Source organism: Rhizophagus irregularis, chromosome 7 (assembly GCF_026210795.1).
Source record: "Rhizophagus irregularis chromosome 7, complete sequence".
NCBI lineage: Eukaryota > Fungi > Glomeromycota > Glomeromycetes > Glomerales > Glomeraceae > Rhizophagus > Rhizophagus irregularis.
In genome coordinates, this window is record NC_089435.1 from 4,921,354 (window position 1) to 4,933,944 (window position 12,591).

The 12,591-nt window shown below is 26.6% G+C and overlaps 1 protein-coding gene across 1 annotated transcript; it reads left to right on the forward strand.

Moving 5' to 3' along the window:
* Positions 1-8,767: 8,767 nt before the first annotated feature.
* On the forward strand, positions 8,768-8,971 carry OCT59_027813 (uncharacterized protein; the record flags this gene model as incomplete). The annotated part of the gene is made up of 1 exon (XM_025323963.2): positions 8,768-8,971. One exon carries the CDS (start codon positions 8,768-8,770, stop codon positions 8,969-8,971), a length of 204 nt encoding a protein of 67 aa, XP_025188729.2.
* Positions 8,972-12,591: the final 3,620 nt, after the last annotated feature.

Sequence of the window (12,591 nt, forward strand, 5' to 3'; positions counted from 1 at the left end):
TGATCAACAAGAATGATCAAACCTAAATAAATATGCAGTGTATTATCGTGTTAAATTGCATTTGAAAAATTCAAAAGTACTGTAGATGACTTAAATGCTGATTGAAAAGTTAACTATCTCAAAAAAAAAAATTTCTTGAAACTATGAATTTTCCTTGCCGATGAAAGTCTTGCGATTACATAACCTTCATGAATGTTTGAATTTATAAATAAAAAAACAAATAGTATAACGATTCACTTTAGGCATAAAATTGGTTAAATATATAATGTGGACCGCAGGGTCGATTATCCGTAGAAGTTGCATAAAAAACAGAATGGTTAAAATAATAGATTCTATTTTAAATTTCTATATCAAGTAATATAATGAATTGGCTTCTGCATGTATTTATAATTTATTAAATATACAGTATATTATTGGTTGGGGAATAGTTATGTCGGTCACAGGACCAGATATTTGGGCAACGTAATAGTAAATATTTTTTGGATATGACGCAGCATATTTACAGAATTACAGTAGAGTCAGGCTACACTTCAATATAAATGTAATAAAAACAGTATTTATAGTAAAATATATATATACATTTCACGGTCCTATTTATAGTCTACATACAGTTATGTAATATACTTTATATACATACAGTAATTAATAAAAACCTAATTTAGATAATTGAACCGAAGATCTATTCTTTTACTAGACTTTAAATAAACTGCCCAAAAAATAAAGTTTTTTAAGACTAAATAAAAATAATAATGAAAATATATATAAAAGTTTCGGCTCTTTGTTTCAGATAATACAAAGATATTTGTTATCAATAAAGCTAAATTCGAAAATGGGATTAGGATTTACACAAAGAAACTTTTTGAACTCATTTACAATAACTCTCTTTTGGGAAGTAATGATGACGAACAATTTACTTTTTTTTCTTGGCCATTTTTAGAGAATTATAAATTGGCTTTATGTACCTGCTGCTTAAAATGAAAATCTCATCAAGTAACACTAAACTTGATCTTGATTTAGTACTCTTCTTTCTTTTTGGTTTTTATTCCTTGTTCGCATTGTAGAAACAATAGAAACAATAGAAAAATGTTGAATGTTGTGTATATATGTACATAAAAGGAAGTTCTGTTTAATCGGCTGTTAATTTAACCGAAGGGTACAAATTTAAATGTCTCAGGTACAGATAGATCAATCATTTTTTTTTCCGACTTAATAATTATTAATGATACGTTATAGTTTCATTATAATTTAAGGAAAGGATGTATGATAAGTTATGTCAAATGACCGTCATAATATTAACTTGATTTGCTAAATAGACCAAGAAAAATCTTGTTACGTCACAACTTTTTTGTCAATTTTTTTTTTTTATACCAACCAAATAACAGAGTAATTAAACCAAAAAATGATACTGTATACACTAGGGCCAGCAAAATCTTATGTGACACAAAATTAATATAATATATATTATCAGTTATCCTCATAAGTTCATGCAGATTTTACTTAATTGTTATTTAGGTCGGTTATCTCATATTACTATGTATTAGCATAATAATAAAATTATTGGATAGTAACGGAAGTTTATTATAAAAATTGCATGAACGGTCCCGTCAAACCGATAATATATAATAATTGAATATTAAATCTTACCTGGGGGAGTCTAGTTTCTACTTTTATAAATTAGCTAAAGGATGCACAATATATTAATTTAGCTCATTAATATAAATTTTATGTTATCAAAAAATTAAAAAGCACCAGGAATTCTAACGTTAATTGCAAAAGTTCTTAGATTAGTATGTTGCAGTGATTCTAATAAAAAATGTGTAGGTCCATCGGTACGCACGCCTAACAACAGTACAATTGTTTAAAATTCGTTTATTTCATATGATGATCAACAAATTTCGCAAGAATTACTCATTATTTACATAGGATCATGTTATTCATGTATAGAAAAACTTTATAGTTATCCAATAGTATTTTATATTATTATTTATACGCGTAATAAAATAATATTTATATACATTATCAATACTATAAATTAATTAATGTGGAAAATTAAAAAAGTGCAGTTATTAAATGAAAAATTACCTCCTTAAAGGTGATAAAATTATACTTTGTTAGACTATTTAGACTATTGATAAACTATTTATACATGATCATAGAGGCATTATATAATATAAAGCTCATTAATTCTTTCTGGTGCAATTGGTGCAATAGGAATAATTGTTCTGCCATTTTTTGTTTTATAACAAAATAGTTTCGCCAATTAAGTATTATAAACTTTTGATATATTACTTAAAAAAACCAATTCCTTCCAAAAAAAAAACCAATTCGAAACCATAAACGGAGTGATAAGCCACTAAATTATCATGTGCGTCATGTGCGTCATTGTGCATCCGATATTATCACTTATTTTTTGATCGACATATTGATCAAAATTCGTATTAAAATTCGTATTTATCACTAAATTTGATTAGTGAGACAAATCGCACACACGTACGCCACAAACAATACGCCCCCCTAAATTGGGACGGGCTTGTAATCCAAATTAATTGAATCTGATCCGAGTATTACCGTTATATTTCTAAAAACTCAGTGAACTCATATGACTCACATGGAATATAAACTAATTTTTATTCCAATTAATCCTTTTTACACAAATATTAACATTTTATTCAAGATGGTTTCTTTCTTCGGTTTCAAAATATTATCGAACGCACTTTGCCAACCCTAATATAAACTAATTAAAGTACAATTTTAACAATTTCATGATTGATAACAAAAAAAATCCAAATAGTACTAGTTTTTTTTTTGGTTTATTTTAGTAAATAGTTGTCAAACAAAGATTCCACGGAAATTGAGAAAAAATAATGAATACTTTATAAAATTATACAGCATATTGTATATCTTGATTCTAAAAAAAAATTACAATTTTTTTATATTACAATAAATAATTTTCTTTCTCTTTTTTATATCACGGAAAGTATTTCCGATTTATTTTGAAATTGATTTTTAATAATTCTGATAATGGGATTATGTGATGAATGGAGATATGCATCATCGTTTCAGAAATTTTTGTTCGTGTGACCATGTATAATATAATCTAAGACTCTCGAAATTATATAAACTGCCTTGTTCCTTATCGTTTTCAAAAGTAACATAGAAATTTTATCATTCTATAGTCTCCTTACAAAGAATTTCTAAATATCAAAAATAAATAAATTAAAAAAAAAAGGGAAAATGAACCAACCATCATATATACAGGATCGTATTCATAAGCGTCGAATTCGACGACGACTAAGAATTAGATTAAATCCTATTACTAGACAAATTAGACAATTACCAATACAAAACATATACAACGTTTATTCATTCGAAAATCAATTATTTAATGGAACCAATTTCCCTTAAAATTGTTCACTTAATAATCACTATACTTAGTTCCTTTCTAATAGACCTTTCGCGTTTATTCGAATCTTTTTTTTTTAATTTCATGGCCTAATAATTACATTTAATCCCTTCTAATAGACCATTCGCTTACGTTTATTCGAATTATTTTAATTTCGTAGCCTAATAATTAAATTTAATCCCTTCTAATAGACCATTCGCTTACGTTTATTCGAATTTTTTTTTTAATTTCGTAACATTTAATTTCCTTCTAATAGATCCTTCGTTTGCGTTTATTCGACCTTTCGCTTGTTCGTTTGCGTTTATTCGAATCTTTTTTTTTACATAATAATTATATTTAATTCCAATCTAATAGACTTTTCGCTTACGTTCGCTTGCGTTTATTCGAATCTTTTTTTTTAATTTCGTAGCATTTAACTACCTTCTAATAGATCCTTCGTAGCATAATAATTTACATTTAATTCTCTTCCTTCACATTCGAAATCCTATTCTAATTTCGCAAATCAAAATCCGTTTAATGATAAAGCTCGAATATCTCAAATACCATTAGCATCCTATAAAAGAATACTCGTAGTTAATTCAAATGGCAAATGTACAACTTATTCGAATACAAGATTTTATTTATTACTTACCCTTTTATATTTCAAAAAAAAAAAATTTCAAGATCTTTTATTTGTAGATTAAAACTAGGAGGTTCACATAATATAAATTATTATTATTATTATTTAATTATAAGTCTCATATATGATTAATTATTTGTTGAATTAAGAAAAAAAAAAAGAATCAAAGAAAATTCTTTATTCGTAAAATTTTAAATAAGTTTTAAAAAATATATATGTAAATTTTTCGGTGAGATTGATTAAAATTATTAAATTAAATAATCCGAATTAATAAAAATAGTATTAAAAAAAACATGAAATAAGCTTCACATAAAAACTCAATGGAAAAAAGAACTTGAAATTTTTCAATAGGATTTTATACAATATTTACGGTTGAATTTAATAGAATACTTTTAAGGAAATAAAAAATAACGTTGCTATATGCGTATATGTGATCGTTATATGGCCAGAAGAGATGTTGTACAAGGTCAAGATTGCGTCAAAACCCCTATTATTACCATTATTAATGATAAAAAAGGGAAAAACTTAATTTTTTTCTTATTATGAGCGACAGTTTACAACAATAACTTTCTTTTTTCGACAATGGAAAATGAAATGACCCTAGACGACTTTATTGATAAGTATTATTGGTGCAAAAATTTTAATATGTAATCCTAAAATCTCAGGTTGTTTAGACTCAAACTCATGGAGAAACTTAACAAGTTTTTCAAATAAATTTACAATATATAATTAATATTAATTTCATAAATACTAAGTATAAAAATTTTCGTAATATTATGTGATATAAAGTTTACTTGTATGATATGCGATACAGGTGACGACTGGTGACGTGGTCAATCAACACCTGACGCCTGAGGCACAGCATATACATTATACAATATGTTAAAAATTAGGTAAATAGTTTAAAGAAAATAACAATATGAATTATGTGAACGCATATCTGTAATGTGTGACAAAGACTCGCTTACGGACCGTTTCCTGACATGCTATGCCGATTATATTGTACTTTTAAATTTTAGGAAATGGTTGGCACTCTTGGCAGATGATCAGCACATACGCCACGACTGTTTTTACGAAAAAATTTTTACCTTGAAAAAAAAGGGTTAATAAACTTTACTTTTAACTTCCAAAAATTACGCCTAAGAATGTATTTTCACCCGCTCTGCAAGTTTACTTAGAACGACGAAATAAGTTTTATATGACTTATACGCGTTTCTTTTAAAAACATGCGCCACGTACATTAGCGCCACGTACAGTACATTAAATATGCGATTATGAACATCATGGATGATAAGTTACTAATTATAGAACTAGGGATGGGGTCGGTTCGATTACGTAATTTTGAGCAGTTTTTGGAACCGATCAAAATCTCGTGAGTTTCGAACTTATATGAGCCAAAAATCTTATTGGGAATAGAGAAACACTAATATTTTTACAATAAATAAAAAAAAAGAAAATTTATAAGTCAAAACAATTTTTAATAGCTTTTAAAAATTGAACCGAACCGGTTCCGAACCGGTTCTAAAAACCGGTTCAAAATATGATCAACATCAAAATTATGATGATCATGAACCAACTATTGATTGTTAACCAATCAAAATTTTTTTAATTCATAATCAATATATGTTCGACTTGTGTCTTTAATTTGACACATGTAGCTCATATTTTTCTTAATGGGAACCGACGTGGAACCGAAATGGAACCGAACGAACCGTCCCCATCCCTATATAGAACGGGATTGAGTCAAGACAACAAGTTTATCATTCATAAAAGAAGACTCCTTTAATATAGGTGTTTGTTGTGTAGGATATTTGATATGAAATTTATTAAGCAATCCCAAAATTTTTAATAGCCAGCATTAATGGAATTACTTAATATAAAAGTACGCAACACCGATCATTGCTCATTACATAATTAGGATCATATGATAACCTTTATACATGCTTTTTTTTCTGCCAGTCAAAATTTGATGCAAGGTAAGCATTGTAAATATAAATATAACGTGTTTATGATTTTATGCGTGATAATAATTTGTTTTTAATTCTTGCTGATAAAAAGATTTTTTGAGAAAGTGGGCGTTGATAAATTACCATTATATCAACAGTGGAACTTATATACGAAAACGTGTTATCATATACAGTCATCCTCCCATATAATCGCACCCTTCGGGACCAAAAAAAAATGGTGTGACTATAAAAATTATATATGATATGATTAAAGGGAAGGTTTTTTTAATAATAGTAACTTGGGATTAATGTAAATGTGCTTATAAGGGAGTTGTGATTATACAGGGGGTGACTATATGGGGGGACGACTCTATATAAATATATTTGTCAATATTTTCTTTCCTTAAATTTCTTAAAAAATAATCACGTTTTTTTACATTTATTGTATTAATTGATTAGAAAAAAATTTTTTCTTTTAGAAGTTTTGAAAGAGCAAATCTGTTCCAACAAAAACTTAAGATCGAATATTATTGCCAAACCCGTCTTCAAATACTTTTGGATTTTAATGATTCATTCAATATTAATAACTTTTAGTTGAACCTAATTTATAAGTTATTTTATTTCTTATAGTATTCTTTTGAGTATTGTTTATATTTATCTATTTCATAAAATAAATAACGTCCTTGTAGTAAAATTTGTTTCCAAACTATAGATACTTTTTCAGTATATCCATTCAATGTACATTCAAATTTTGTCAGATTTTCCGAAATATCTCGGCATATTTACAGTAGTAGATTTTATACATGCCAGAAATTTAATAAATTTAATTAATCTTAAATGAATTAATATTTTTAATTCTCTTGAGAATTCTCAAATTTATGTTTATACAGTATATAATATTTGTCTAAGATTGGGCATTGTCATAATCGGGTAAAATTTAACGTTTCGTATACACAAACAACTATAATTGCAAAAACATGATATCTGATATTCCATTTTGTAAAAATCATACCATATACTGTATGTAAAATTGCATAATTACTATTGTATCTTCCCATAAATAATAATGAATTTTTCTAAAAATTAGTAATCAGGTTACATCATTTATAAAGTGATGTTTTAAAAATAAGTTGGTTTACACGGTATTTATAGTAAATTAATATATTTACTGTATATATATAGTATACGCTGTGTTCTGATTCTGGAGCTTTTATTAGAAGTTGTTGCGATCCTATTTATAGTTAAAGTTCTTTAAAGTTTAAAAAAAAAATATCAATTAATAAAAATCTAATTTGGAATTGAAAGGAATACTGTAGCATTTTAAGATAATTTCTTCCCTCGGAATTCAAATTTCTCGTAATGTAAGCCTTTTTTGGAAGATCATTTCGGGATTGAACCGAAATCTACGCCATTTTGCTTTTATTGTTGTTAATAAACTGCGGTAAAAGATGCAAATGTTTATGAATTAACCCAAAAAAGTAATAAAGTTAATACTGCTGTATGATAAAGATTGAGAAGGTAAAGAAAAGAAAGAATGGACAAAAAGAACTTGGTCTCTGCTTTTTGTTTCAGGCTTTCAGCTGATAATAATTTGCGTAAAAGAAATAACGATATATATCTGATATAGTTATCAATAAGAGCTAAATTCACGAAAATGGGATTTACACAAAGAAACGCAATTAATTATTATTACTAATTATTAATAGGTTTCATTTAACTCTCTTTTAGGAAATTATTTAAATAATGATGATGCTTTTAATTTGGAGGATTATAATACATATCTCAAGAAAAGGATGTTGAGATTTTACAATCATCCCGTGATACAAAATTAAGCATTCTTATTGGTCGAAATTAAAAATTGAATATTATTGGTCATCAAAAAAATCTTATCTGGGGCGCTTCCTTATGAAACTAATACTATAGATAATATATGTCACTGCCATTATTATTTTACATTTATAAATTAGATACATAATATATTATTTAAGTTCATTAAGGATATCAATAAATTTGATGTAATCAAAGTACAGGAATTCTAGCAATGATTGCAAATAAGAAAAGTAATGTGTAACGTTTAATCGCACGCCACGCACGTCATGTCTCCTTAATATCCAAGTAGGGAAATTAAAATTTATTTCTATAAAATCTCAGAACTCACTCACATGAAATATATACTGATTTTTATTCCAATTAATCCTTTTTACACAAATATAACATTTCATTTAAAGGGGAGATTCTTTCATCAATTCATGATTGATTATAAAAAAATCCATCATTAACATGTGAAATGATTGTAATTTTAATTATTTCAACCATTTTTACCTGGAAATCGAGAAAAAATAATGAATACTTTACAGTACAGTATAAGTAATAGTATCTAATCGTGTATAATATAAAAAAGAATCTCTTCATTATATTTTTTAAAGTTATACAGCATACTACTATATTTTTACATTATGATAAATAATTTTATTACAATACCTTTTTCTTTATTAATAATCTGTTATGTATTCTGGAATGTTCTTTGCACAGAAATATTTCCGATTTATGGTCTTTGTGGTTAAATATTCCGATCATTCTAATAATGGTATGCACAAATCGACCCAGTTCGTGCGACAATAAATAGTTATAAATTGTTATTCATCGAGGAAGTAGGTTGAGATATTCTAAAAGATTTAAATGTTCAATAACGAATGTTTTTCTGCTTTGTTATTTATCGTTTTCAAAGTAATATAGAATTTCTATATATCAAAAAAAAAAATAAATCAATAAATAAATAAAATTATAAAAAAGAAAAAGATGGACCAACCATCAGTCACTTATTCCATTAATGACACCGATAACTCATCATCATATCGTAAACGACGAATCCAACGACAACTAAGAAGCAATACATTTAGATTAAATCCTATTATTAGACAAATTAGACAATTACCAACACAAAACATAAATAACATTAATTCATTCGAAAACCAATTCTTTAATGGAGCTAGTTTTCCTTAAAATTGTTCACTTATTAAATAATTATACTTAGTTCCTACCATTCGCGCGCTTTAGTAGTATTTACATTTCGATATCGATATCGTTCCTTCGCATCATTCGAAATCTTATTCAAATTTCGTAAATCCGTATATTTAATTTAGATAGCAAAATCCGTTTAACGACAAAGCTCGGATATTTCAAATTCATTGGCGTCCTATAAAAAATACTCATGGTTAATTCAAACGGCAAATGTACAACCATCCGAATACAAATTTATCTATTACTTACCCTTTCACATCTCAAAAAAAAAAAAATTTAAGATCTTTTATTTTAAGATTAAACCTAACAAACATAAATTATTATTTTTTTTAATTATAAGTCTTATATATCAATTAATAATTGTTTTGAATAGAGGAAAAAAAGTAAGAATCAAAGAAAATTTTATGCAAAATTAAATTAAATTTAACTGAATTAATAAAAATACCGTATATCACGGGCCATAGTACCTGGGTCGGTTGACGCTGTGTACGAAATTTTTTATTTATAAATGAAGGGTTTTAAAAACTTGTAGTATATTAAAAAAATATTTAAATGTGTCGCCTGGGTAAAATTAGATTGTTTAAATAGTATAATCAAAAGAAATGGAAGAAAAAAAGTGGGGGATACTATACATCAATTGAATTTATACAATTTACGATTGAATTTAATAGAATACTTTTAAGGAAATATTCATGTGATGAAAATCGTTGTGTTACATATAGGAGGGGTTAAATCCCCCTATTATCATTGTTGTCGATAAAAAAGGGAAAATTTGATTTTTTTTTATTATGAATGATGAAAACAGTTCACACAATGAAAAATGAAATGGACCTGGACGACTTTATTTGAAAAGTATTTATTATTATTAGTGCAAAATTTTTTTGGTATCATATATTATACATTAATATTTATTCTAATATATAATATATAAAAATGAAGTTTTAAATGAAGTTTTAAATACAAAAATATTTACAATAAATTTACATGGAATCGGTAGAAGAGTTTTCTTTTTCTTGAGTACGCCTCCTGCTTCTTGAGAGAGTCATTCTTTATACACAAAAAGATGATCAAGGTGACCAGATAATTCTCGCACAGCCACAGGCCCAACTTCATTTTCTAGTTTCCAAGTTTTTTTCTGTAAAATTGAGAAATTTTTAATTTGTTTGACAAATTAACGGATATTTTTTTTACGGGAAAAGTAAAACCTTTTTACTTTTTGCAGTATGATTTTATATAAATTACTTAAATTTTAGACTTGTTATATAACATTAAGATATAATTAAACATTAAAATTTCCAGTCTTAATAAATTTTTTATTGTTTAAATAAATTTATTTATTACATTAAAAAGTATGTAATCATAAAATCTCATATTGTTTAGACTCAAACTCATGGAAAAACTTCGAGATAATTTTACAATATATAATTAATTTCACATAAATCAAATAAGTATAAATTTTCATAATATTTATAATTCATTATACAATATGTTAAAAATTAGGTAAATAGTTTAAAGGAACGAAATCTCAGGAATGATTTATGAGGTTGTATTATATTCGAGGTTCATCATTAAACAGGTTATAAATTAGGAATTGAAGATAACAATTTCGAATTATGTGAATTGAACGTATATCTGTAATGTGTGACAAAGGCTCGCTGGTATTACAGAAAGGAGTATGGTCAGGTCGGCGTGGTAAGTAGAGTATGGTGATATTTAGCCGTGTGAAACATAAACGGTGTGAACCATACAATAGCATCTCGCCCACTCTGAATCACGTGTTTGGCCCGTCGTGTTATTAGTCCGGAGCGTAGCAAAGGACTCTATATGTTCTAGCCGTGGTGGTACAAAATATCCCATTGTCCGTCCGCTTGTTCTTTGAGTCAACGTTTAATTGGTTCTTATATTACATGAAATTATCTCGATCGGTTAATTGAGCATGTGGTTATCTACCTAAGCTCCGGACTACGTAATGGTTTACCGTTTCCCTAGTTTATCACTTAACTGATATATATATACTGTATATATATTATACAACGCGTCTTTTGACACTTAAATTGCATTATACTTAATGTAAACTTATAAAAAAACTCTTATACAAAAATAAAATGGAATATATAACTAGTGAATTTAACTATTGTAAAGGGTGCCAGAAGCGTTTGCCTATTAACAATCTTCGATGTGACAAATCGTAACTTAGTATGGTAAGTCTCAAAAAACAGAAGTCTGAAAATAATTGTTACGATTTAATAGTAAAGCTTGTGATCAACGCTTAAACCCAAATAATAATATGCAGTGTAATATCGTCCTATTAAAAAATGTAAATGTATAAAATTTTTACAGGGCGTGTTAACATGCAATGAAAAATTCCAATAAATATTTCTTGAAATTATGAATTTTTTCGCCTATGAGAGTCTTGCTTGCAATTACATAAGTTATAATTAATAATAAATTAAATAGTGTAGGAATCAGTTCTTTTAGGGGTCTGGTTCACATTACCGACAATCATATTACCGACAATCATTTTACCGACAAATAATAATATAATTTTTTATTAATTGAAATAATATACAGTACATTATTATATTCAATTAGTTACAAAAAAAGCAAATTATATAAACTAAATTAAGAAAATTTTTAAGAACAATTCTAAGTACAATATATTATGAAGCTGAAATAAATTTTTTAAAAAATAAAATTGATAAAATTCAAGTTATTTTATTATATATGAATATCGTAGTATTTTACATTTGTTATATATTAATCAATTTTTTATTTATATATAATATATTATGGTAAATTCTTTTATACTAAATATGTATTATAATTTTCATACTGAAGTGGGTAGTGAAATAGTAATAAATACTGTAAGTGTTGATGGTAAAATGAGTGTCGGTAAAATGATTGTCAGTAATATGATTGTCGGTAATGTGAACGGGTCCTCTTTTAGGAGGGTTTTTAATGGGTAATACAAAATAATGAAATATCTTTTCGTAGTGCTTTTATTTGTTTTTTAGGGGTAATTGCGAATTACTGTTTTGGGGATTTTTTAAAATCTATATCATTTAAGGAAATTTCAGTAAATAAACATTAAAAATAAATTTTTTATTACATAATTAAAATTTGAAGTAGTAGGATTACTAATATCTGGATATTAAGTTTATCCACTAAACTTTAAAAAAAATTTTTATTAAACTGAAAATTAGGGGTTGCTTTTTTTATTCTCTGCACCATGTGCTACAGATTTTTATATAGGATTCGGAGTGGCGCATCATTTGCCATTGATTAGCTTAATTCTCAAGATTTGAATTAAAAACATCATAAACCGTTTTATGGAACAAAATGTACTATCGTGATTGATGATTCGAGATCCAAATAAAGCATTTTTTCTTTTAATTTCGTGAGTCAATAGAAATAATAGATCGCGGATTTGGATACTAGCTTTGGCTTAAATTTAATTTGCATATAATATCATACTACTAAAAATGCGATATTATAATAAATTATTGGTTGGAGTGAACCCCAAAAAGAGAGTGTAACTGTATGCGAGATAGAAATCGTCTTCTACAGATTGACATTAATTCGTGATTTTATAATGAGATTAT